Below are 24,059 nucleotides of genomic sequence, written 5' to 3'. Positions count from 1 at the left end.
TTTAAATAAAACGTGTTTTTTTTTTATTTGAAAATTCAATTAATCATTATATATATAAATCAAGCGTTACATTTAAGCCATGCAAAATTACAATGACATATTTTGATATACAAATTGATGAATGGTACTGCAATATAAGTTGCTTAATGTTTGGCCGGATGACAACTAACGAGAAAAATAAACTTGATTAAACATAATAATTAATTCGGCTGAACCAACACATAGCTAGAGCCACATTAACGTTGTTGACCAAAATTCAATTTCAACCTTTTTATTTATATTCATGCCATGAAACCATGATATATGTACCAAGAATACCGCACCTAAAATAAATCGGCACTGGATCCGGGCCAGATAGTTGCTTGACAGCTGACCAGACCCTACTTTAAGTGCCTCGACCAATATTGATCTGTAATCCCTGGATTGAGATCTGTTGGCCGCAGTTTAATTTAGTTAATTTCCTATAATACCGCAGTGGTTTGGTTCTCACTTCAGAATGACCCCATATTCTTTTTTTTGTCGCATAGATTTTCCCATTGTATGATAATGCGTGTCATTCCCTCGTTTTTTAATCAAGTGGTGACTGGCTAGTTCTTCTGTTATTACAGCTGCCTCGAGATCTTATCTGGGGCATGGGCACTAACTAAGAACATTAGAACTGTAATTCTAGAACCTCATATTATGTCATTTTAATTAGAAGTTTTAGTCAGTGATTTATTATTGAAGCTTGTAATTACAATATCTAATGCTCCTATAAATACTTTAATTAATTGTATGTCCCGTTTTTCTTTTTCCTTCCTCTTTTCCTTGTCATCCCCTTTAGTTTTAAGATTCTTGCTATAAATGGCTACAGCTAACACTATTAATGCTAAGTACCAAACAACAAGTGGGAGGTGGATCGTTGGTATACCATTAAATCGATTTAACACCGCAATTCCAGTCGCAAGCCTGGGACCACTACTAGAATAGTCACAACATCTACAAAGCTGCCATATAGCCTGACTGACAATTTTCTCGACTGACTGACAATGTTTCTTCTTTTTCCCCATTTAGAATACAAAGATTAGTACATTTTAGCTTATGATTAATATTATATTTTTACCTATAGTTTACCTAGATTAAGGTTACTTGGCAGAATAGCATTAGCAGGGTTCGAAATTTGACTGAGGGCATTCAGGTAACATACCAGGTTCATATCACCAGTTGAGGTGGATCTTAATTTCGGCATGCAATGCCTTATAAGTTATAAGCTTATAGTAGGATCACGGGGTTTATATAATAGAAGGTCTCGAGATGCTGATTTAGCTATTTAGGTTTCACATGTGAAATTTTTCCAGCTTTGGGTAAAGTGCTAAAGTGGATTTTAGAGCGGGGAGGGGGTCTAAATGACCAAAATCTGAACGATCTCTTACTTACGGGGCACTAGTACTACGGGACAAGGGACGGATATCGGGCCTAGTAGCTGTTTTCTAATGAGAGGCTGGGGTATGGACCTAGATGGTCAACGTGAGGATAGCATGAGGATTTAGGATGCTCTGCCTGCCTTTCGTGGGGTCTTGTAACCCCGAAAGCTGGTATATCTTATCTAAATTAACCTTGGTTAAATCCCGTGCTGTTTCGAATATATCATTAGATTTATAGGTCCAATATCAAGCAAAAAAGTCTGATCTCCGGTACTGATGTTACACTTACATGATCTCCGACGCAATGATCTCCGAAGTCCGATCTTAAAGTTGGATCTTAGAGCCAAAAAGAGGAACCTACGCCTTGGTTCCTCTCTTTGAGAGTCAAACAGGAAATTCGGTGTTATCAACTCAAACTCGGATTCGTAGCACAATTGAAAAACCAAAGAATAAAAATCTGAATGAATTTCCCGAAATCCTAAAATTAATATCAGGTTGTATTCGATTCAGTGGCCCAAACTCCAGTTTGGGCTTACGAGACTTAAGTTCAAGTCGAGGAACACTTTGCTTAAGCATGATCCTTGTCTAGTTGGAGTTTTCGCACATCATGCATCTACTAATCACTCCTAAACTGAGAGTTTTAGAGTCGAATCTCGAACCCTGCCATTCAGTCAAGTAATATTAATCTGAAGTTCTAGAATTACAGTTCTAGTGTTCTAGTACTAATGCATTAGTGCCCTAGATAAGATCTCGAGGCAGCTGTAATAACAAAAGAGCTAGCTAGAAACCACTTGATTAAAAAACGAGGGAATGACACACATTATCATATGATGGGAAAATCTATGCGAACCAAACCACTGCGGTATTACTATTTAAATGGTAAATGAGCTAAATTAAACTGCAGCCAACAGATCTCAATCCAGGGATTACAGACCAATATTGGTCGAGGCAGTGAAGTCAATTATAATTATAAAGTGGGGTACTGGTCAGCGGTCAAGCAACAATATGGTTTTATGGAATGAATAAATTAAAAGTTGAATTTTGGTCATTACATTTTGGCTAAATTGGTGCCAATGAAAAATTGTTGGAGTTTTCACAAATCATGCAGTATAGTTAAACTTATTTACTTATCACTCCTAAAGTGAACGTTTTTGAGTATATGATGTGCATGAGTCGGCAATTGCAAACAATTTGCTGTTAGCAACTGACCCTTTGACCTTTACTTTGACCTTTACTAAAGAAACCGTAATTTTGAAAAATTGCCCTTTCGTAAGACACAAATATGCTGCTGTCCTGGCCCATTAAGAGAGATGCCCAATAAAGTAGATTATTCTACAATTTTTGTGAGTGTTTCTGGACACAAAGTGAGTCATCTTACATCTTGTGACAAATGCTATGTTCCTCATGAGTCTTCTTTAAGACCTTTTTAGTTAACAGTCCAATAGCCCATTTGTGAATACTGTCTTGTTCGCTCGGCAAAATTTCGTTTTTCAGCCACATTTCCGAAAGTAAGCCTTTTAGGGTATATGTTGCTTCATAAGTTGTAAATAAATGTGGCCATTATGTACATTTTAGTATATCAGAATAGTCTCTACGACCTTCCTAGGCGGAAATACCAAAAATCACGGAAATTATGAACTGCGTCAAGCCAAAAACCGTTTTTCGGCCATAATTCCGAAACGAAGCATTTTAAGGTATATGTTGCTCCAGAAGTTGTATATAAATGTGGCTATTAGGCACATTTTGGTGTATCGGAATAGTCTTTTAGACCTTCCTGAGCTGATATACAAAAATTCGAGTGACCGCGAAACCCTGAAAAAGGGTGTGGCCGAAAACGCCCTCATTGCATTTATTTCAAAAATGCAATGAAGTCCAAATGTTTTAAGAATCATCTAGAGAGGTGATAACCGTTGAGAAATCGCTTTTAACACGAAAAGCTAACGAGATTCCGTTTCGTCCCTGACTATTATTAAAAACATTTACTCTAATATGAGGTCGCGATTGTGAACTGAGTGAGATCCAAATGATGAACTGTGCTTTAAGTTTACACCAACTGGAAGCAAAGGAATAATGCATATATCCATGAGTGCTGCTTTGCTTAACTTTGACAGTAAGTGTTTAAAAACAGAATCTAGGACACCCCAACACTAGGATTGTGATTGACTGTACCGAGGTATGATTTGAGTCCATTACCAGAACCGAATGAGCAGCTACAACTTTAGAGCTCAGACAAAATTATGAAAGTCACATCAGATAAGTTGACGCAATATTTCGCTTTGAACGTGACCAGTGAATTGGTGTTCTCTACATCAGTACAATTACGGCGGGGTGCGAATTGTGATGTTCAAAATTTCATTTTGTTATTGCAGCTGTAGCAATTGAAAATTCCTACAATCCACAGGTCCCAATTGAAGCTCCGTCCAACATTGAGTCGGGCGCCAGATGTTACAGCCATTATAAGTGTAAGTTCAGTCGATCATACCTTTCAATAATGCTGAACCTGCAACGTAAATTACAGATCTTCTGCTTTCGTACCTCATACAATTTCCCCTGCATAATCGTTCTGTTCCATCTCCAGCTACGCACACAGCCAAGTTACTGATCGGAATTGCGCCCAGTGGGGTAATCACGTATGTCAGCCGCTGCTACCCTGGTGGCACAACCGATAAGGAAATTGTAGTGGATAGTGCCATACTGCAGAAGGTGACTGTTGGTGACAACGTGATGGCTGACAAGGGGTTCCTCATTCACGACATTTTGTCCGAAGGTAAGTTCCAACCGTGCTACACTCGAAATATGAGATTTTTCTGAACGGGCCCATATAACACTAACAGTTGAAACCAACTTAAATCGTAGTATTTATATTTTTGTATGCTGATTGCGAATCACCCAAATGATGCTCCTCTGGCGAGATAACGTGCTATGACCTATGGTTTCTAATTTCTCGTTAAGGTTTCAGCATATTACGTGTTGAAACGTCACGTAACAGTTGAGTGTAGAGTGATGAATCAACGTCCGGTTAGTTAAGAATAAGCGGCATTAAAAAGCGAATTAAATTTCAGGAGTTACCCTAAACATCCCAGCGGGGATGTGGGGCAAGACTCAGTTCACGCCGGAAGAAGTAGCAGCCAGCAGCAAAGTCAGCATCGCCCGCATCCACGTGGAACGCTCAATTGGCTATCTGAAGCGGTACAAGATTATGGGAAACAAAGTTGTGGCGAAGATGTTGCCTTATCTGAGCGACATCGCATTCGTGTGTGCCCAACTTGTTAATTTGAACCCTGTTTTTTTGAGGGAAGTGGACAGTGATTTTTTTTTAAATGACCAGGTCTGCTTAAATAACTAAAAAATTAGGTTAATATTCTGTTCATGACTGGACGATAAGTTCCTACAATCCCCCCCCCCCCCCCCCCCCAACAGTTTGTATTGTACGTGGGCAATGGGCACGGTTATATAAGTACAACAATCACACCATTTCAAGTTCATGACGTAATCATGGCGTGATTACCGCGGTGCAGATATTGCACGTGGACCTTGCCGAGCCGAGATGTGGTAGAGATAACAATGTGAACAGAGGGTCAAATAAAGATAAGGAAAGTAAACACACGATATCGATCTGCTGACTCGTCCTGTTTGTGATTGGACGGATCGGTGTCACATGACAGAACACCTATATTACAAGTGGTCGCTCGTTGAGGATGACGGAGCACATCAGGGCTGCCCGTCGTCAGAATAAATTTAATTCAGTTGTTAGTATAATTGTTATATTGTGGTGTTGGTAACCTACTTTCGTTGTGTTTCTTTTGACTTTGTTATGCTCTGGAAATTGTGAAAATTACGCTCTGGAAATTGTGATAGTACCTGCTCTGGAAATTGTGATAGTACCTGTTCGATTTGTTAAGGAGACGATCTCCCTGTTCATATGTTTGTTATATATGGTAATTTATTATGTAACTTATTTATGTATATTATTCCTTAGTCTCGTATGACCATAGTTGGTACTACAATAAGTGGGTTTCACTTCTAAGCTACCGTATACTAAATTGTTGCAGGATCAGAATGTTCGTGAGGAACAGTCACCAAAAGTGAGTTGCTTACCTGCTGTGTGTTTTCGTACTCTGGTCTTCCCTCAAGTTGCAAAGCTGCAATAAACGTATCGCAAAGAACATTTATATCTGAAAATTGTGTTAGTACCAGTTTGATCAGTTAAGGTGAGGATTGCCTCGATCTGTCGGGTTCAGCTTAACTGCCTAGGTCATGAGTAGAACCGAAGGATCAAAACATATGTTGCTTGTTGCTCGTATCAACTATAAAACATCAATTTTAAGGAAGGGATAAGGAAGTGTTTATAGGTTCTGAAACCTAGCTAAATCGATTTTTCGTGCAATTTTTGGTCAGAAACAGTCATCAAAATGAGTTAATAAGAATAGTCGATTTCTCGGTTATTTTTGAGCTTTCGTTCAGAAAATAATCCGGGGCCTTCAAAGGGGGGTAACAAGAAAGCGTTACAAGTGTTACAAGCCTTCTATAATACAAAATGTGTATCATCTCTTCAACCCGCTGAACATGTGCTTACCCTAAAAATGTAAACAAATGTGTTTCACCTCCTCAACCCGCTGAACATGTGCTTACTATTAAAGTAAACAAATGTGTTTCACCTCCCCACCAGTATCCACATCTATAGTTTAAATACATAGTTATAGTTAGACAACATTATAGTTAGCAGGTATTTACACACAATGTATATACGTATTACGTATTGGAATGTTGAAAAGTTAAAATATTATACTATGCTAAATTCTATGTACTTCAGTAGCAGGGAGGGGTTGAGTGTGCACTTCGCTGCATAGAGTTTTTTGCCACTGAATCGGGTTAAATAGGTCAAATCACCGAGGGTTGTGTCGCTAGACCCAACCCTGTGGAGCCACGCCCATATTTCATATGGGGTGTGTATATGGGAAATATTTATCTCAGCTTCTGAAGGTCTTAGAGACTCAAACCTGAGTTTAAAATGACCGCAATGCACATGTTTATATTGGTACTATGAAGGTCATGAAAACCCAAAATGCTTATCTTTGGAAAAAATTCAGAAAAACCGATCTTCACTTGGGCACGAGTAAAAAATCTACTCTAGAAATTGAGTGAAAATCGAGTAAGCAGTTCTATCTTTCTATGTAATGAGGGTAAATCTAGAACTATGAATTCAATTAAAGTTTCCTGACAATTGAACGTGAATGAAACTATAGGTGTAACGGGTCGTTCACATATCATAACGTAATCATTTTTTGGAACATTTTTACCCCCCCCCCCCCCCCCCTCAGCTCCGTAATCAGTTTTACACAATACACATAGCTATTGTGTCAAAATTACACTAGCGTAATCATTTTGAACCCCCCCCCCTCAGCTGATTACGTAATATGTGAACGACCCCGAAGACCTTGTGAGTCAGTTGTTTTGTTAAACTCGACAATCGTGTAATGTAACGTTATATATACCACGCTGCAAATGTGGCGCACATAAACAATTGCAGGCAAGTGCAGAATCACACTATTTGCAAAATATTACCGCACCTATATGTTGCCTCTGCCGTTTATGATGATTCATAACCGTTGAATTTATAATATGATCAGTGAACGACAAAGCCAATTAACTCTATCAATCTCATCCGGTTCATGTTAACATCTGGAAAAAGGCCTTATACTTATTCGAAACATCAGATAAGGGTGGAGGCCTTATCTGGAGACCGGAATTATACTAATTCGATTTCCTTGTGCTTCCTTTATATCTCCGGAACGACCAGTTTTAGGAAGTTGATTATGGCCTTCTGCCTTCTGCCTTCTACCGAACTAGTCTCGCCGAGGCGGTGTTCGTTCGGCATCCCCCCCCCCCACTACACCTCTCCACCCACTACACATCCCCCGGCACCCCCCCCCCCACTACACCTCTCCTTGGCCTTGGCGACCCACTACTGACTACACCTTTCCCGTCGCGTACGCCGTACCTAGTGTGAGCTTTACGCTGAAACACCTTGTTGTTGTTCGGTTGTTTAGTTGTTGTTGCCCATGCTATGTGCTCCTGTAAGCGCATTACCAAGTATAGTGTATTGGCTATGCCCCGCTTACTAGTTTAGCTCTTTCTAGTCCCCTGCTACACGGCATGTAAACAGGGATTGGCTAGTTAGAGGCGGTCCGTGTAGGCCTTACACTGTGCTTTCAGCAATACTCATAGTACATAGTAATAGCTACACTGGTGTCATGAGGTTTAGTTTCAGTGTTCGGTTGTTTAGTTGTTGTTGCCCATGCTATGTGCTCCTGTAAGCGCATTACCAAGTATAGTGTATTGGCTATGCCCCGCTTACTAGTTTAGCTCTTTCTAGTCCCCTGCTACACGGCATGTAAACAGGGATTGGCTAGTTAGAGGCGGTCCGTGTAGGCCTTACACTGTGCTTTCAGCAATACTCATAGTACATAGTAATAGCTACACTGGTGTCATGAGGTTTAGTTTCAGTAGGAAGTTAAATATACAGGGGGGGGGGGGGGGAGACAAAAGTCAGTACTCATACGTTGGCTCTTATACCACCGCCGTGTTTTATATTTGAGAGTTGCTGCTTTGCAGATGGCATACTGTACCTACTTGCTCGAGGATTCTGTCACCAATGTTGATTTGGGCCACACCGAATCAACATTGAATGAACATGTTAGAGACATGTTAGAGACTCCGTTGTTACATATTGCAATAGGTCATTTAATCCGGAATATTATCTGTGCACCCTCCCCCCCCCCCCCCCCCCCCCCCCCCCCTGTATATTCAAGATTAAGCAATGTGTCTCGGCATTGCTTGTTGAATGAGATCACTTTCTAATCCTGTTCATTTTAATGTCATCCATTTGATGATTGTTGTGATGTTCCTGTCCGTTAAAGTTTAAAAAAAAGACGCTCCACCCGCTCCAAACCTAGCTTTAAAATCGATGCTGACACGTAGCCAGGATTAATATTATCACGTGGTTGTGATAACACGCAAATGCATGTGAAGTCCTTAGATTATCATACTTGTTACTGAATACAGTCAAAGAGAGAGAATGCGTTTATAGGAACACATTAGTTGCGATCATTATAATTACACTGTGTGTGCTTTCTTTTGTTGCAGTTCTGGTGCCTCGGTTAGTTTGTTTTGCTTACAGTGTTCAACATATTGTTTCTGCAGATATTCGGTCGCCAGGTTGTATGATGGGACGCTTGTGTGTAATACGTCATGATTATTATTATATGACGTCATGACGTAGTGTTTATAGCACAGATAAGATGCGAAGGTTCGATCTTTTTTAAACATTTAATCAGGGCTAGAGATGAACCTTGCCCGATGATGCCTAATGCTGAATTCTTTATCATGTGATTGCCGGCATGACCGGCGAAATAACGCTTCTAAATTATACGATGTTTTATAATTAACCTCTTAACACGTATAATAATTTACGTATTCTTTAATTGATCAATGTTCCCGAACATTCGTTTGCAAACTAGTTGTTTTAATTGTTGTACAATTAAACACTAGACACTTCACAATTGTATAACATTCCCAACATTAGACTGTTATTCAATCTCACTTGTTTTTCCAGCAAACAGGAGACCCAAACTTTTTCTGACAAGCGCTGGTTGCTACATGTCAGGAAATTTAAACGATAATCCTAAAAGTTTAGAAATTTCTGATCTCTCTGCCATTGAACCCTGTGATCCTATGCCAAGGACCCGGCGCGGTATGTAGCCTTTATACCCGGCATCAGATCTCTAGACATGCTCGAGCACACACACATGATAGTTTCACAAATCCCAGCACCGATCTCACATAACAAGACTAGAGACAACCAATTGTGATTACTTCATCCTGGCTACCACTTATGGCATAATATCATGACGAGCAAGGTCACCCCACCTTGCTAAGGTGGGGACAGCAAAATAAATCAGCAAAATAAATCCAAATAAGTAAATGGGAAGTATGGATATTTTAACAAGATCCTTATTTAAATGTACATTTAGTTTATAGCCATCGCGTTTTTACTTTGGTGCCGATAACTCGAGAGATAATTTTCCTTTTCACACTAATCTTAGTAGAGTTTAGACAAATTTGTTCCGCTATCTTACAATCAAGATAACATTTTAATTTACAAGGCGATTTACTACATTCGTGATTACTGTTTGCAGTCTCTAGCTCACCATTTAGGCCCAAGCTTCTAGGAAGGGGGGGGGGGGGGGGTTCATTTGCTGCTAAAATAATTTGTCCCAACTACCGTTGAACCTAGTATGATATTTCAGTTTATTGGTTTAAATAAGGCTGATATCAGTTTATTAAGCAGATCCATGTGACCCCTGGGTCAAATAACGCCATTTCTAATTCTGACCAGCAAAGGTCAGTTAAATATCTATATAATTACAATATAAGCGACAATTTTTGATTATCGACTCTTTTTAGGTAACGAGATAATGTTTAATGACCACCTCCTCCCAGCTTGCCTTATAATGCTGGCAACAGTCCAACATGCCCACACCCACTACTTATGCACGATGGAGCCCAACACTAAAGGATGCGGAACTTTGATCGCAGAAGTCACATACACTTCCGTGGGGGACTGTTTCAGGGAATGTTTGGCTACTCCAGAGTGTCACGGTGTAACAGTCAGTCAGTCCAGAGTAACCGGAGAGGGATGTCAACTGATTGGATCTGATTTTGAGACCATCTACAAGCGGTTCTGGAAAGCTGCTCCGATATCTTGTTTTGACCATTCTGAAGATTTTGAAGAAGTCGCAGATAGTGATGAGGACAGTAACGATTGGCCAATATTCGGGGACCACTCTTCGGTATTGACTGCTATACGTTTGGAGAAGAACCCAAGTCTCTACCTGCTGGGAATTGGTGCTGCGATTGTTGTTTTCTTTATCGTTATAATATCTTGTGTTGCTATGAATGATAAAAACTGGGGTTCTCCCATTCAAACCAGACCGGTAAATAATGTCGAGGAAGGGTCTAACAACGAAATTGTTATCAATCAGCTGGCACACCCTGATGATCTACCTACTTACACCGAGGCAATAGCTGAAAAGGAGGAGGAGGAGGATCTGCCTCCATGTTATGCTGACGTAGTAGTAGTAGACGTTTCAGAGTGATTCAGAACTCGTAAAAATGTGATTTGTCAGCTTAGTCTCTATTTTAAATAAGGTAAAAACTAAAACCCCCACTGCCAAGCATCATGAGACATTTTATCAGACAGGTATGTCTCATTCCTGCGACAGAATTTATTTCAATAGCTCCAAACCCCACTAAACAAGACAGAAATGACTGGATCAGTGCGAGGGAACAAGAGCGATAAACATTTAATCAGAGCGATGTTATCCACGCTAGGAGTCATGTGACGATCTGAGATTATTGACCGTATCGTGGTCTTTTTCTAAAAAATATACGTGTTTTGGTACCGAGCGAGAGTCAGCATTTGAAGCTACAGATTGATTTTCGTAGACTTTTCATTGATCTAGAGTTATCTATTCGATGATGTTACTTTTATAGGTATTTTATTGTCATAATACGCTTTTATTTATATTAACCATTACATATGAAATCACGAAAGTTAAAATTTTCGGGTAAATACTCCAGACTTTTCAATTCCATGATTTAGTTAAAAATTCATTTGCTCATGGGAAATACGAAATTCCTCCAGTATTGTAATTGTTGAAAGAATTCAGACTTGCGAATAGTGAACATTTCACCAACACAACAAACTTGACTTTACCAGAAAAACTCACCCGATTTACTACCAATGGAGCAAGCATGGCTAACATAGCTGATCATGCCCTCGAACTTGGTGAGGGTAGCAAGTTGGCTCATGATGTCTCCAGGAGCAGTGAGAGGGGTAGAGGGGGTAGTGGGGGTGCAGCATCCTGCTCCTGCTGCAGGGGTCATGTTACCGGCGTGGTTGCTTCTGAGAGAGGAGAAAACTTTGAAAGTGAGCTTTAGATCAAACATTTCCTCATGCTGGAAATTTATCACTTTCTAGAATGTTGAAAACTTTGCTCTAACCAAGAAAATACTAGGAGAAGACAACAATTTCTTACAGTTGAGTAAAGAGAAAAGGATTAGAACTGGACTCAACATTCGGGTATAACACTCTGTCCTCTAACAATCCTGCGACAAATTTTCTGATAAGATACATACATGTAATTGGGAATAAGGGCAATGCATAAAATCTGAAATTTCGAGCAATGTTTTAGATAGAGTGAAGCAAAATTACCAGATATGAGATTTTTGATAATTTTAGATGTAGGGCAGGGTGACCGGTCCTTGACGAGCAGTATGAGGTGGAGTAGGTTATGTGCTGCACATATCTGGAGTTCTTCTGAAGTCTAGGAACAGGATTGCTATTAATGTCACGTGGTACAAGTCACGAGACCATCAATGTCAGGGATTTTAAAGGAACATCAGCTTGATTCGTGCGGAAAATAAAACACCAGAGTGAAGCACTGTTAGCAATAAGACGTCATCCATTTATTCATCAGAGCGCCCCTGATTTCTATTAACTAAAAGTATCATAACAAACCTCCCGTTTAATAGAATCCATGATAGGTTTAATTACAGGATTCAGTTTTGGAGGAAGTACCCCCAACCGTACCATGGTCCCCGCTAGAGCACTGTAAACTCTGGTGGAGAGCACGATACTTGAGGTACTGAAACTCTGGGAAACTGCCTCGACCACACTAACTTCTGTGCTCACGTGACCTGCTTGTCTGCATGTTTGTACTGCGGAAGAATAAGCCGTCATTTTGTGTGAGTATTAGAACATGTTATTTCCAGACAATTTTCAGGGTTTTGTATCATTTAGCGGCGTTAAAAGGTTTTTTAGGCTTCTTTAAAATTTAAAAGAATTTAAAAAAACAACTCAAACTGACCGAGAGCGAAAGCATTTTCCACTGAGAAGTTAGGCAGGGCAGTGAACTGCTGCACACTTGGCTTATCTTTAGCTGATGATAAGAGACCCCTACATGCTATCTGTAGGTTTTGATTCACTGCCAGTAACTGAAAGTCATTAATCAGAATCACAAATAAAAAGCTAGAGGTTGCATGCTATTGATATGGTGGTTTCAGTAGCTAAAGCAGGTACGCTGTGAACGAGTTATTTAAGGGGGCCGGGGGGGGTCTTCATCAAAATTCTCTCGAAATTGACTTTATAGTTGTTTCTGATAGAGGGGAGTGAGAAAATCGTAAAAAACGAGGTCCAAGATTTTCAGAATTAAATACAAAATTTTTAAAGTCCTATCTCAAAATTTTGTTTGAGGGGTGATTGCTCATAAACTGTGGGAGAAGATATATTTTTAGACTCGATTTATCTATCCGCGCCTTAGTCATCGAGATGTGGAATCAATTGATCGTCCGGTTCAGACAATAAACATGTCGGTCTGCTGAAAGAAAATAATATTATTGGGGATTATTGGGGATGCTTTTCCGAATGTTAAGTCCTACCTCATCAAATGTCATGGGGCTGGTCAGCAGGGTGGTGACCTTTGAAGTCAGTTCAGGGATAGATTCTTTGTTTACTTTACACCGTTCTATTAACTGCTGCAACACCAAGCATGCACCCTGGAGTAAGGTGCAGTATAAACATGGTGATTAATACTATTTAGCAGCCCCCCCCCCCCCCCCCCCCCCCCTTTGGCAGTGCAGGGCCAGTCACCATTTCAAAAGGAGACTTTGAGTCAAAATTTGTGAATCAATTACGCCACAATAACATCAAAATACGTTGATTGGAATGTAAGTTACTGTAGAGGACTTACCTTTTTGTGGGAAGCACAGCCCGAGTCCAACATGCCAGCGATAAGCGGAGTGAATAAGGCAAAGTCGGTAACTTGAGCGGCACTAGCCAGCACTTCAACAAGGCTGCATTTCAGAGTAAACTCTCGGGGACCCATTGGGACACTTAGTGCTGCGACCTGTAGTTTGACTATCAGAAAACTATTGGGTACAGGTGGATCCTTCCACTCTTCCAGGGATGATCGAATTAAGCAGTAAATCAAAGAAGATTTAGTCATTTACGAGTACGTACTGTGGGAGGCTTGAAGAAAAGACTAGCATCAAGAGTAAGGCCAGGGGGAGCCCCAAGCAAGTGGAACCAAAGAGGAAGGTGGTCAGTTACGATCTTCTTACCACAATCTTCAGATGTGGCAGCGAACAGTTCGTCCCAGACCTGAATGAAATATCTTTAAATGACTGACCATCTCAACAGATCCAAGTTGTTGCGGATGATATTAGGCCACTTTGCAGCATGGTAAATCTTAATTCTGCAAGTGCGCAAAAAATATTAACGTGCGCGAAGACTCTAAAGCAAGAGGCCTGTATAGCAAAATGTTATCGCGCGCTACAATAAATGAGCAAAATTGTTTAAGAAATATTATTAGGAATAAGCGCGAACAAAACATATTCGGATGGCTGGCAAAGAAGCTGGCAAAGAAGCTGTCGAAGAAGCTGTCATTCGTACTATCGTAGGAATGTCATTCATTTGCAAGCATGAGGTCACCTTGATTAGGAGGGGGTGGAAAGAATCCTCAGCCTCTAGAAATATCCGCTGATAGAGAACTCTAGCGAAGAGCGGGGCAATCTTATCGACCCAGGAACCTCTGATTTGTAACAAGACATGCAGAGCTAGCAGGCTGTCTCTTCGTACCGATCTGATGAATTTGCAGTTAAATTGGGGTCGTGTGACCCAAATAGGCCAAATTGAGGAAACACGAGGGTCACACTGGAGTCATAAGACAATTTACAGAGAAAACAGCTGAGTGTGAAACAGTTTACTTTTACGTGACGATAGACGATAGTTAAAAGAGTTTACTAAGTACAATAAAAAAGGTAGAATACAAAATATAGAATATAAAAGGTAAGATAAAATAATTTTTTCCGACCTTATGGTATGTGACATAAATGGTCGCAACCGTGGGACCAGCAGGTCTAAACTATCTCCACTTTTCCCGGAATTGTAATAATCGCCTGTTGAGTATTGAGTGTTAAGGGATCACCACATTCCGATTACTTAGCACCTTCGTCAAGTGATCTGTAGAGTGTAACGGTATTTAAATACCTCTTACTCACAAATGTGTTTATGTTTGAGAAGTTCAGCAAGTAAAGTTATAATCGAGCTAGTAGAGGCACTGAGGTCATCCAGAACAACCAGGGAAGTCCACAATTTGTCAGTTAGAGCGAATATCAGATCTTCTGGAACTTTCTCCGGTAACTGTCGGGGAGATTTAGTTTTTTGAGATTAAGCCTCATAATTAATAGTTTATCTTCTTATACTTAAAAATAATTTCAGGATTAAAATTGAGAAAATATAACGATTTCTATAGTATAAGTTGAACATAATCTTTCACCACCAAAACATGCAATCAGATAAGAAACAGCACAACTCACATTGGCAGCCACAGGAAGAAGCGCAGCAGCCGCAACCGCCCTCACATCGTCATCATCATCACTAACACTCTTAATAACATGTGGTAACAGAGCCGTTAGAAACTGTGGCGTTATATCCTGAACAATACACCTAATGTTAGCTGACACTTCAAGTGAAGACAACACTTGATTAGTAATCTGTGATATGAGTAAGCACTGTGGTTAAGGAAACAATATAGCCTGTGCCAAATGTTATCATAACAACAGGGCAGGTGGTGTCTGGCATTCTTTCATTTAGCAAGTTTATTTTCTTTAATAGCCCCAAATGTCATAAGATAAGGGGTTGAAGTCTCTTCTTTTGGAACACAATGATAAAGTAACACACAGTCATTTAATTTGAGTGTTTGAAAGAGGTGTTTGAAAGAGGAGTGATTGAAAGCGGAGTGTTTGAAAGAGAGTTGATTGAAAGACTAGTGTTGAAAGAGGAGTGTTTGACCTTGATCTCTTGATGAACCAATTATGTACATAATTAACTGAGTGCTAGAAATTTATCAGCATACATGATACATATAGTAATATGTTGTCACTGATGATATCATGGTTTTGCACGATTGAAACATTTATCTGACTCAATACAACCGGTCGTTTCTATTGGTATAATAATACATATATTAAGTCATATTATATATTATATATGGAAGGTAATATATTCGCACAATTAAATCTAATGGTATATAAGAATCCTAAAAAAACCCTGAAAAACAGCGCCTAACCTGTCTAGCAGCCAGCAGGTACTTTATAGCTAGTAGCCCACCATGTCGAGCCTGCCACTCCCCACTAACCTGTCTAGCAGCCAGCAGGTACTTTATAGCAAGTAGCCCACCATGTCGAGCCTGCCACTCCCCACTAACCTGTCTAGCAGCCAGCAGGTACTTTATAGCTAGTAGCCCACCATGTCGAGCCTGCCACTCCCCACTAACCTGTCTAGCAGCCAGCAGGTACTTTATAGCTAGTAGCCCACCATGTCGAGCCTGCCACTCCCCACTAACCTGTCTAGCAGCCAGCAGGTACTTTATAGCTAGTAGCCCACCATGTCGAGCCTGCCACTCCCCACTAACCTGTCTAGCAGCCAGCAGGTACTTTATAGCTAGTAGCCCACCATGTCGAGCCTGCCACTCCCCACTAACCTGTCTAGCAGCCAGCAGGTACTTTATAGCAAGTAGCCCACCATGTCGAGCCTGCCACTCCCCACTAACCTGTCTAGCAGCCAGAAGATACTTTATAGCTAGTAGCCCACCATGTCGAGCCTGCCACTCCCCACTAACCTGTCTAGCAGCCAGCAGGTACTTTATAGCAAGTAGCCCACCATGTCGAGCCTGCCACTCCCCACTAACCTGTCTAGCAGCCAGCAGGTACTTTATAGCAAGTAGCCCACCATGTCGAGCCTGCCACTCCCCACTAACCTGTCTAGCAGCCAGCAGGTACTTTATAGCTAGTAGCCCACCATGTCGAGCCTGCCACTCCCCACTAACCTGTCTAGCAGCCAGCAGGTACTTTATAGCTAGTAGCCCACCATGTCGAGCCTGCCACTCCCCACTAACCTGTCTAGCAGCCAGCAGGTACTTTATAGCTAGTAGCCCACCATGTCGAGCCTGCCACTCCCCACTAACCTGTCTAGCAGCCAGCAGGTACTTTATAGCTAGTAGCCCACCATGTCGAGCCTGCCACTCCCCACTAACCTGTCTAGCAGCCAGAAGATACTTTATAGCTAGTAGCCCACCATGTCGAGCCTGCCACTCCCCACTAACCTGTCTAGCAGCCAGCAGGTACTTTATAGCTAGTAGCCCACCATGTCGAGCCTGCCACTCCCCACTAACCTGTCTAGCAGCCAACAGGTACTTTATAGCAAGTAGCCCACCATGTCGAGCCTGCCACTCCCCACTAACCTGTCTAGCAGCCAGCAGGTACTTTATAGCAAGTAGCCCACCATGTCGAGCCTGCCACTCCCCACTAACCTGTCTAGCAGCCAGCAGGTACTTTATAGCAAGTAGCCCACCATGTCGAGCCTGCCACTCCCCACTAACCTGTCTAGCAGCCAACAGGTACTTTATAGCTAGTAGCCCACCATGTCGAGCCTGCCACTCCCCACTAACCTGTCTAGCAGCCAACAGGTACTTTATAGCTAGTAGCCCACCATGTCGAGCCTGCCACTCCCCACTAACCTGTCTAGCAGCCAACAGGTACTTTATAGCAAGTAGCCCACCATGTCGAGCCTGCCACTCCCCACTAACCTGTCTAGCAGCCAGCAGGTACTTTATAGCAAGTAGCCCACCATGTCGAGCCTGCCACTCCCCACTAACCTGTCTAGCAGCCAGCAGGTACTTTATAGCAAGTAGCCCACCATGTCGAGCCTGCCACTCCCCACTAACCTGTCTAGCAGCCAACAGGTACTTTATAGCAAGTAGCCCACCATGTCGAGCCTGCCACTCCCCACTAACCTGTCTAGCAGCCAGCAGGTACTTTATAGCAAGTAGCCCACCATGTCGAGCCTGCCACTCCCCACTAACCTGTCTAGCAGCCAGCAGGTACTTTATAGCAAGTAGCCCACCATGTCGAGCCTGCCACTCCCCACTAACCTGTCTAGCAGCCAACAGGTACTTTATAGCAAGTAGCCCACCATGTCGAGCCTGCCACTCCCCACTAACCTGTCTAGCAGCCAGCAGGTACTTTATAGCAAGTAGCCCACCATGTCGAGCCTGCCACTCCCCACTAACCTGTCTAGCAGCCAACAGGTACTTTATAGCAAGTAGCCCACCATGTCGAGCCTGCCACTCCCCACTAACCTGTCTTGCAGCCAGCAGGTACTTTATAGCTAGTAGCCCACCATGTCGAGCCTGCCACTCCCCACTAACCTGTCTAGCAGCCAGCAGGTACTTTATAGCTAGTAGCCCACCATGTCGAGCCTGCCACTCCCCACTAACCTGTCTAGCAGCCAGCAGGTACTTTATAGCAAGTAGCCCACCATGTCGAGCCTGCCACTCCCCACTAACCTGTCTAGCAGCCAGCAGGTACTTTATAGCTAGTAGCCCACCATGTCGAGCCTGCCACTCCCCACTAACCTGTCTAGCAGCCAGCAGGTACTTTATAGCAAGTAGCCCACCATGTCGAGCCTGCCACTCCCCACTAACCTGTCTAGCAGCCAGCAGGTACTTTATAGCTAGTAGCCCACCATGTCGAGCCTGCCACTCCCCACTAACCTGTCTAGCAGCCAGCAGGTACTTTATAGCTAGTAGCCCACCATGTCGAGCCTGCCACTCCCCACTAACCTGTCTAGCAGCCAGCAGGTACTTTATAGCAAGTAGCCCACCATGTCGAGCCTGCCACTCCCCACTAACCTGTCTAGCAGCCAGAAGATACTTTATAGCTAGTAGCCCACCATGTCGAGCCTGCCACTCCCCACTAACCTGTCTAGCAGCTAGCAGGTACTTTATAGCTAGTAGCCCACCATGTCGAGCCTGCCACTCCCCACTCCCCAGCAGTTGTAGGAAGAGTCCTTGTAGCAGCAACATGTCCTCTATAGGGAGGTGGGAGGATATTATACCTAACACTTGGGCTGTTGTTTCTCGCACTGGTGCTACTACCTGTAGGGTTATTATAATGTTATTTGTAATATTAATTTCATAATGTTAACTATAATTAATCGGATTGAGATCCCTTAAACTGTTAAATCTAGAGGATAGCAACAAAGCTCCACGGACGGTCAGTTTTCTCTACCACCAGTTGGGTACATTCGCGTTACCATCATAATTTTGCATTCGTTGATAAGCGAGTTGAGATAAGATAAGCGAGATGAGTACTTACCTCGTGAGAGACGTAGTCCCCGAACCTATCCAGAGCAAGAACAGTAACCAGTCTGAGTGCCACATCTACTAGCCAGTGTTTAGTGTATCTGTGCTTCCTCACTATCGACCTGAAACGTTAACATGTTCTGATTACTTGGAAACTTCTAGAACTTTCTGTTAAACATCTTATTTCCAATCTTATACATGTTTCAAGTACTTGGGAATTTGAGCACTTTATTAAACACATTGTACTGTTAATCTGGCATTAAGTAGTAACCCCTTGAGCAAAATATGGTCAAGTTTTGAAGTAAATATTATTTTATATCCTTCAAGTTCAGTTACATCAGAAAAGCTGCTCCTTATTCTTTAGAGTTTCATGCCCTTGAGTCCAGACACCAGAATTACAGTTACACTTCTGTGTAATTTCTCGATTGATTCAGCCGTTGATAATTCCAAATTTAGTTAAATCTTATGAGGTGGAACTGCTCAACAAATAAGTTAGACTATTAAGGAAGTTGTTTTCTGATGAAAAATGCATGTCTAGGGAAATAATCAGGTGTTGGTCCCCCCCCCCCAGCCCAACCCCCTACTGACCTGAGCCCCCCACCCCAGCCCCACTTCACCCCCAGGCCCCCCCCTACTGACCTGAGCCCGATAGCAGCTCCGTGTCTGAGTTCCCACTCCGTACTGAGAACATCGTCTAACAAATACTGAACAAGAGTAACCAGGGGCCATTCAGTAGAGTCCGGGCTGCTCCATTCCAGGGAGCCATCTGTTGGGGAACCAGGGCACTCTGCTGTCTTCTGACGTTTTAAACCTTCCCTGAGAGTTCAATAAGTAATTACTATGTTATAATGTTATTAGTTATCTTTCGATTTAAATTTAAATGATAAGGTTCTAGACCATATATATAATTACTTGAACACTTGTAAGTATCTGTAATTCTTAAAATTATTTGATTACTCTTAAAGGAAATATTTGGTGTCAAATAAAATGAGCAAACCTTGGTCCACTGAGGCTGTTTTGACGAGATAACTGTTTAGCTTTACGTTTAGCTTTATTTCTTTCCCTTGCCGATAAGGTCTCGTCACCGTTCAGTAAACTATTTATACTCTGAAGAATAAAGGACTGCTTAGTGCTTATTCAGCCATGATATTAGGCTTATTGACCATACGGTTAAAGTCAAGAGTTCAACAAACAACAGATAAACAAGCTGTTAACAAATAAGCAAATAGCACTGACCCTCTTGAGGTCCTCAGGTTTGATGTTAGCAGGAGGAGGAGGAGGAGCTTGAACCAGATCCTCGTCATTAAACAGATCATCTGATAGCTGAACATTACCCACTGTTAAGCCCAGCTCTTTAGATAGCCGCTGTTTCTGTCCTGGTTGGTCCTGGAACGGTGGGTGAGATTAAATTATTTTACTGATTTCGCTCATTGTAATTCAAGAAGTTTATACTTTTTCAAGACAGAAAGGAAACAGCTTGACGATTAGTCAAGCCATATGAAACTAAACCATCAAATTGACACACGAAAAACACCTAAACACACAAACAGGAACTAACCGCTAAATGAGAATCGAACTCGGTTCCGACACTAGCCAGTAGTGGGGTACCATGCCTCATGACATCTTCCAGTGAGAAGGTTTGGAATGTTAGGTATCCACACTGTTCCTCTTCCACTGGAGATATTGGGTGTAAATAAATAGATCTGAATACCTTAGTCGGTAATATTATGGGGGGGTGGAATTATGGGTGTTAAAAATATGGACTCCTATAATATTATGGTTGTTTGGCCCGAAAAGAACCAAATTTGACCCCCATAATATTACCGACTAAGGTAAATTTAGTCAAATTTAATACAGCAATTTATCAGTAAATATTTGATTATTTGAGTTAGTTATTATAGTTATATAAGAAACTATAGGTGATGCTGTAAAGGAAGTTTATTAGTTAGAATGTAACGTAATACTAGTCGCTTTTAAACAGTATAAATAACTTAGTTTTTACATTATACTACAGGGACCAATATTACGTAATTCAGCCTAAGGGTAGGGTTCTGAAAAGCGCTAATGGGATTTCTACACAATAGCTATTAACTGTGTGTAAAGTGGCTTGCGTAATATTTGAACGACCCCTAGGTACTTAGAATTAGAATTACTTATTTTAACTTTCTAAAAATTTAGTGATTGCTAGAGAGCACATGTTCCAATTATTCAGTAATTATTAGACATTTATCGTGCCAATACTTTAGTAATTACTAACCAGTATAGAAGTTCAATAACTAAATTCATTAGTCATTCTACAAAGTGCCACATGTGTTATGTATCAGTAAATATTATATAACTTGAATGTAATGATTACAGTGTGTATTATAGACTGGTGGTATATGACATATGTATGGATTGCGATTGTATGTATAGTACTGAGTAGACTGTAAAGCATAGATAATGTACTTACATGTATTTAGTAATGATATGTAATTATATAAATGTATTTAATAATAAAACAATTTAGTAAAAGCAGTGATAGCCTTACCTTTACAGTTGCCCCACAGAGGAACATGCTGAACAATAGCTGTGATAGCCTCCCCAGCAGCAACTCTACTCTCCCACGTCTTAGACTTCAGATACACATAAACCTGGAGTAATTTACTGTAACAAATATCATTTCTTATTTTAAGATTAGCTTATATATTGCAAACAGGTCAACAGGTGTTTATTCTCTGGAGGTTCGATAATACTGGATCAAACTGTGTGAGACTGTTTTCCTTTGAAGAAAAACGATGTACATACGAACTGATTTTAATTTTATTATTATTGCTATTGGCTAGTTTCTTGCTCAGTTAAAATACGAATTATCTATCAATCATACGCAGATATGCCCATTCACTGAACAATTTAAATATAGTGACCGATTAACAGGTGAGAAAGTAACGCTAATTGTAACTCTAATAGTATTTTGTTGCTTCATAATATGTGCTATAATCCCTATATAATATAATAATAATATAAATGCACGGGATTTGCAAACAATTAACACTTCCTGTTTTAAAACGTTCTGCCTAAGACTTCCTAGCTGAGACGCTTGACAGGTTATTTGAGGGACTTCAGATACTTGGAATTGGGGCCCTGTATTATATAACAGAGGTTCTACTGTAATTAACAATCAATTAACCAATTAGTAATTACCCGCTGGAGAAGGTTCTGCAGCTCACGAGGGTGGGATTGTTGGATGTCTCCCAGCTGTTTAGCTGCTGCTGACCTTACTACAGCAGTGGATCCTGTGTCAAGCAGTACTAGCAGTCTGTCTAACCTGCAGTTATTTAACATATTTAACATATCTTACATAGTGTATGTAACATATTTAACATATTTAACATGTACAATATGTAACATATTTAACATATCTTACATAGTGTATGTAACATATTTAACATATCTAACATATTTAACATATTTAACATATTTAACATATTTAACATGTACAATATGTAACATATTTGACTTATCGTAGGTGTCATTTAAAATAGTAGCACAGTACACACGATTACTATACACGATTATATATTACTAATTATATATTAGTAATATACTAGTAATTAAATACTAACCTTGAAGACATTGTCTGCTGTGTTACGGTAGCTTTCTTCTCAGAAGAGGAGTCACGGAGTTTACTCCCTTAGCGCGTGTAGCCCGTCACATATCTATACATAAATCAACACAAAATTTGTAAGGAAAACGATTTATTCTTTTTTATTCGATGAAACAAGGCTTTCTTAATTTGGCTGTTTTGACTTCAATCTTAAAATTTCAAGGTATTGATTTCGGTATACTTTAATTTTATCCCAGAAATCGAGTTCATTTATCGTCAAGAATAGACAATACAAATGAAAACAGTAAGAAACTTTATCTTGGATTAGAAAGAGAAATAAAAGTGGAGTTATTTTAAAAATTAATACATTGTATTGTGACAAAATGAGCATCATTAATATTGTGATGACTTGAAAATTTCCACTGCTAAAACTCTGAAAAGAGAGTATAAAACATTACGTGTTACCATTTTATAAAAATGTACCACGGTTACCACATTTTGGGAAAATATTTTAAAAACCAGACTTAAAGACACATAAACAGAAAAAATTAAAAGCTGTACTTATTCGTAACATAAAAAGATAAAATCAGAAGTTATTCACGGTGTCAGATAAAAATTAAAGAAACTTGAATTTCAAGCTTGAACCTTTTTATTATAAAATGCACTGTATTCACTTTGAAAAGAGAGTTAAACAGTACGTAAGACTAATCATTAAGAAGGTCTTAAAATATCATGCATACAAAATGTTACCCAAATATTTCTTGGGCCAAATCTTTGGAGCATTTACCAGCATCTAATCGATGCTGATACCACAATATAATCTTGAATCATAACAACTATAGAATGGTAGTACCATTTCGCTTGATTTAAAACTTTACAGAGCTATCAAACTGAAAAACAAGTACGTAAATGTCATAATATCAATATTCACTAATACAACTTTTAAATACTGACTGTTCTCAAAGCTCGCACGATTTTTAACATGGCTGATTGTCATACGCTTTATAGTTAAGACTCTCCTACAAAATATTTAACAAATCTAGAAGGATACGTTAATACAAGATAAACAGGATGGGCGAGGTTTAATGCAATGTAAAGTACTTCTAAGTACTTGTTCTAGACTTGAATCTAAACTAGTCCACATTGCAGTAATCCAGACCCATACTGTGGGTAACACTAGACATAGTACAGTAAGAATTTAATCACGGTAAGATTATTCTTTTTCAGAGAAATTGTTAAACAGTACGTAAAACCGTTTAAAAGTGTTTAAAAGAGCACAGTGCAATTATATTTAATAACATCTGGCTTTGATAAAAACCTCACCTCTTTAAGCTTACATAATCGTTTATTCGTCTATGATAGTTTGCAAACTGGTGGCTCTGTTGGGAGTGACAAGTGCAAGTAAGCATGTCATATTGTCATAGACGACCTTTTTCAGTAACTTATCCTTGCAAGTACCTTTTTACCTGCTGTATCTTTTCTTGAATCATTTGCATTGGTGTAATTGACCAAAAGACATGAGCAAAATAGCAATAAATCTCTCAATTTGGAATACTAGATCCCTTAAAGCTTTAAGCTAGCACACCATTATATTTAATACAATAAACGTAACGAACATTCAACTATTGAACACTGTTTGTGACAAAGTTTTCAACACCAAAAAAACCGACATGATCCGATAATCTAAAAAAAGATTCTTCAGCCTTCACCTGTTATCTTGGCTACTTCTCACTATACAAGAGTTACAAAATAAATTTAAGTTTTAGAGATTATCACGTTCAAATTCGGAACAGAAACGTCTGC

General features: G+C 40.3%; 1 protein-coding gene across 1 annotated transcript in view; it reads right to left on the bottom strand.

Moving 5' to 3' along the window:
• The window catches only part of LOC134817052 (TATA-binding protein-associated factor 172-like), a 63,806-nt gene extending 41,478 nt beyond the window's left edge, over window positions 1-22,328 (bottom strand). Inside the window, exons 1-21 of the mRNA XM_063826135.1 lie at window positions 22,276-22,328; window positions 21,854-21,977; window positions 21,201-21,303; window positions 20,229-20,344; window positions 19,907-20,056; window positions 19,668-19,777; window positions 19,310-19,486; window positions 18,684-18,792; window positions 18,287-18,463; window positions 14,844-14,960; window positions 14,526-14,667; window positions 14,339-14,423; window positions 13,957-14,107; window positions 13,486-13,626; window positions 13,217-13,372; window positions 12,906-13,022; window positions 12,335-12,461; window positions 11,986-12,185; window positions 11,680-11,791; window positions 11,504-11,573; window positions 11,195-11,370 (exon numbers count right to left, since the gene is read on the bottom strand). Coding sequence (XP_063682205.1) covers window positions 11,195-11,370; window positions 11,504-11,573; window positions 11,680-11,791; window positions 11,986-12,185; window positions 12,335-12,461; window positions 12,906-13,022; window positions 13,217-13,372; window positions 13,486-13,626; window positions 13,957-14,107; window positions 14,339-14,423; window positions 14,526-14,667; window positions 14,844-14,960; window positions 18,287-18,463; window positions 18,684-18,792; window positions 19,310-19,486; window positions 19,668-19,777; window positions 19,907-20,056; window positions 20,229-20,344; window positions 21,201-21,303; window positions 21,854-21,977; window positions 22,276-22,286 — 2,671 coding nt within the window. The 5' untranslated portion in view covers window positions 22,287-22,328. The remainder of the gene's footprint in view (window positions 1-11,194; window positions 11,371-11,503; window positions 11,574-11,679; window positions 11,792-11,985; window positions 12,186-12,334; window positions 12,462-12,905; window positions 13,023-13,216; window positions 13,373-13,485; window positions 13,627-13,956; window positions 14,108-14,338; window positions 14,424-14,525; window positions 14,668-14,843; window positions 14,961-18,286; window positions 18,464-18,683; window positions 18,793-19,309; window positions 19,487-19,667; window positions 19,778-19,906; window positions 20,057-20,228; window positions 20,345-21,200; window positions 21,304-21,853; window positions 21,978-22,275) is intronic.
• Between the last annotated feature and the right edge of the window lie 1,731 nt (window positions 22,329-24,059).

This window comes from Bolinopsis microptera, chromosome 6 (assembly GCF_026151205.1).
Source record: "Bolinopsis microptera isolate Bmic1 chromosome 6, MBARI_Bmic_1.0, whole genome shotgun sequence".
Classification (NCBI taxonomy): domain Eukaryota; kingdom Metazoa; phylum Ctenophora; class Tentaculata; order Lobata; family Bolinopsidae; genus Bolinopsis; species Bolinopsis microptera.
Note: the sequence above shows the minus strand (reverse complement) of the source record. Positions and strands in the feature narration are given on the sequence as shown.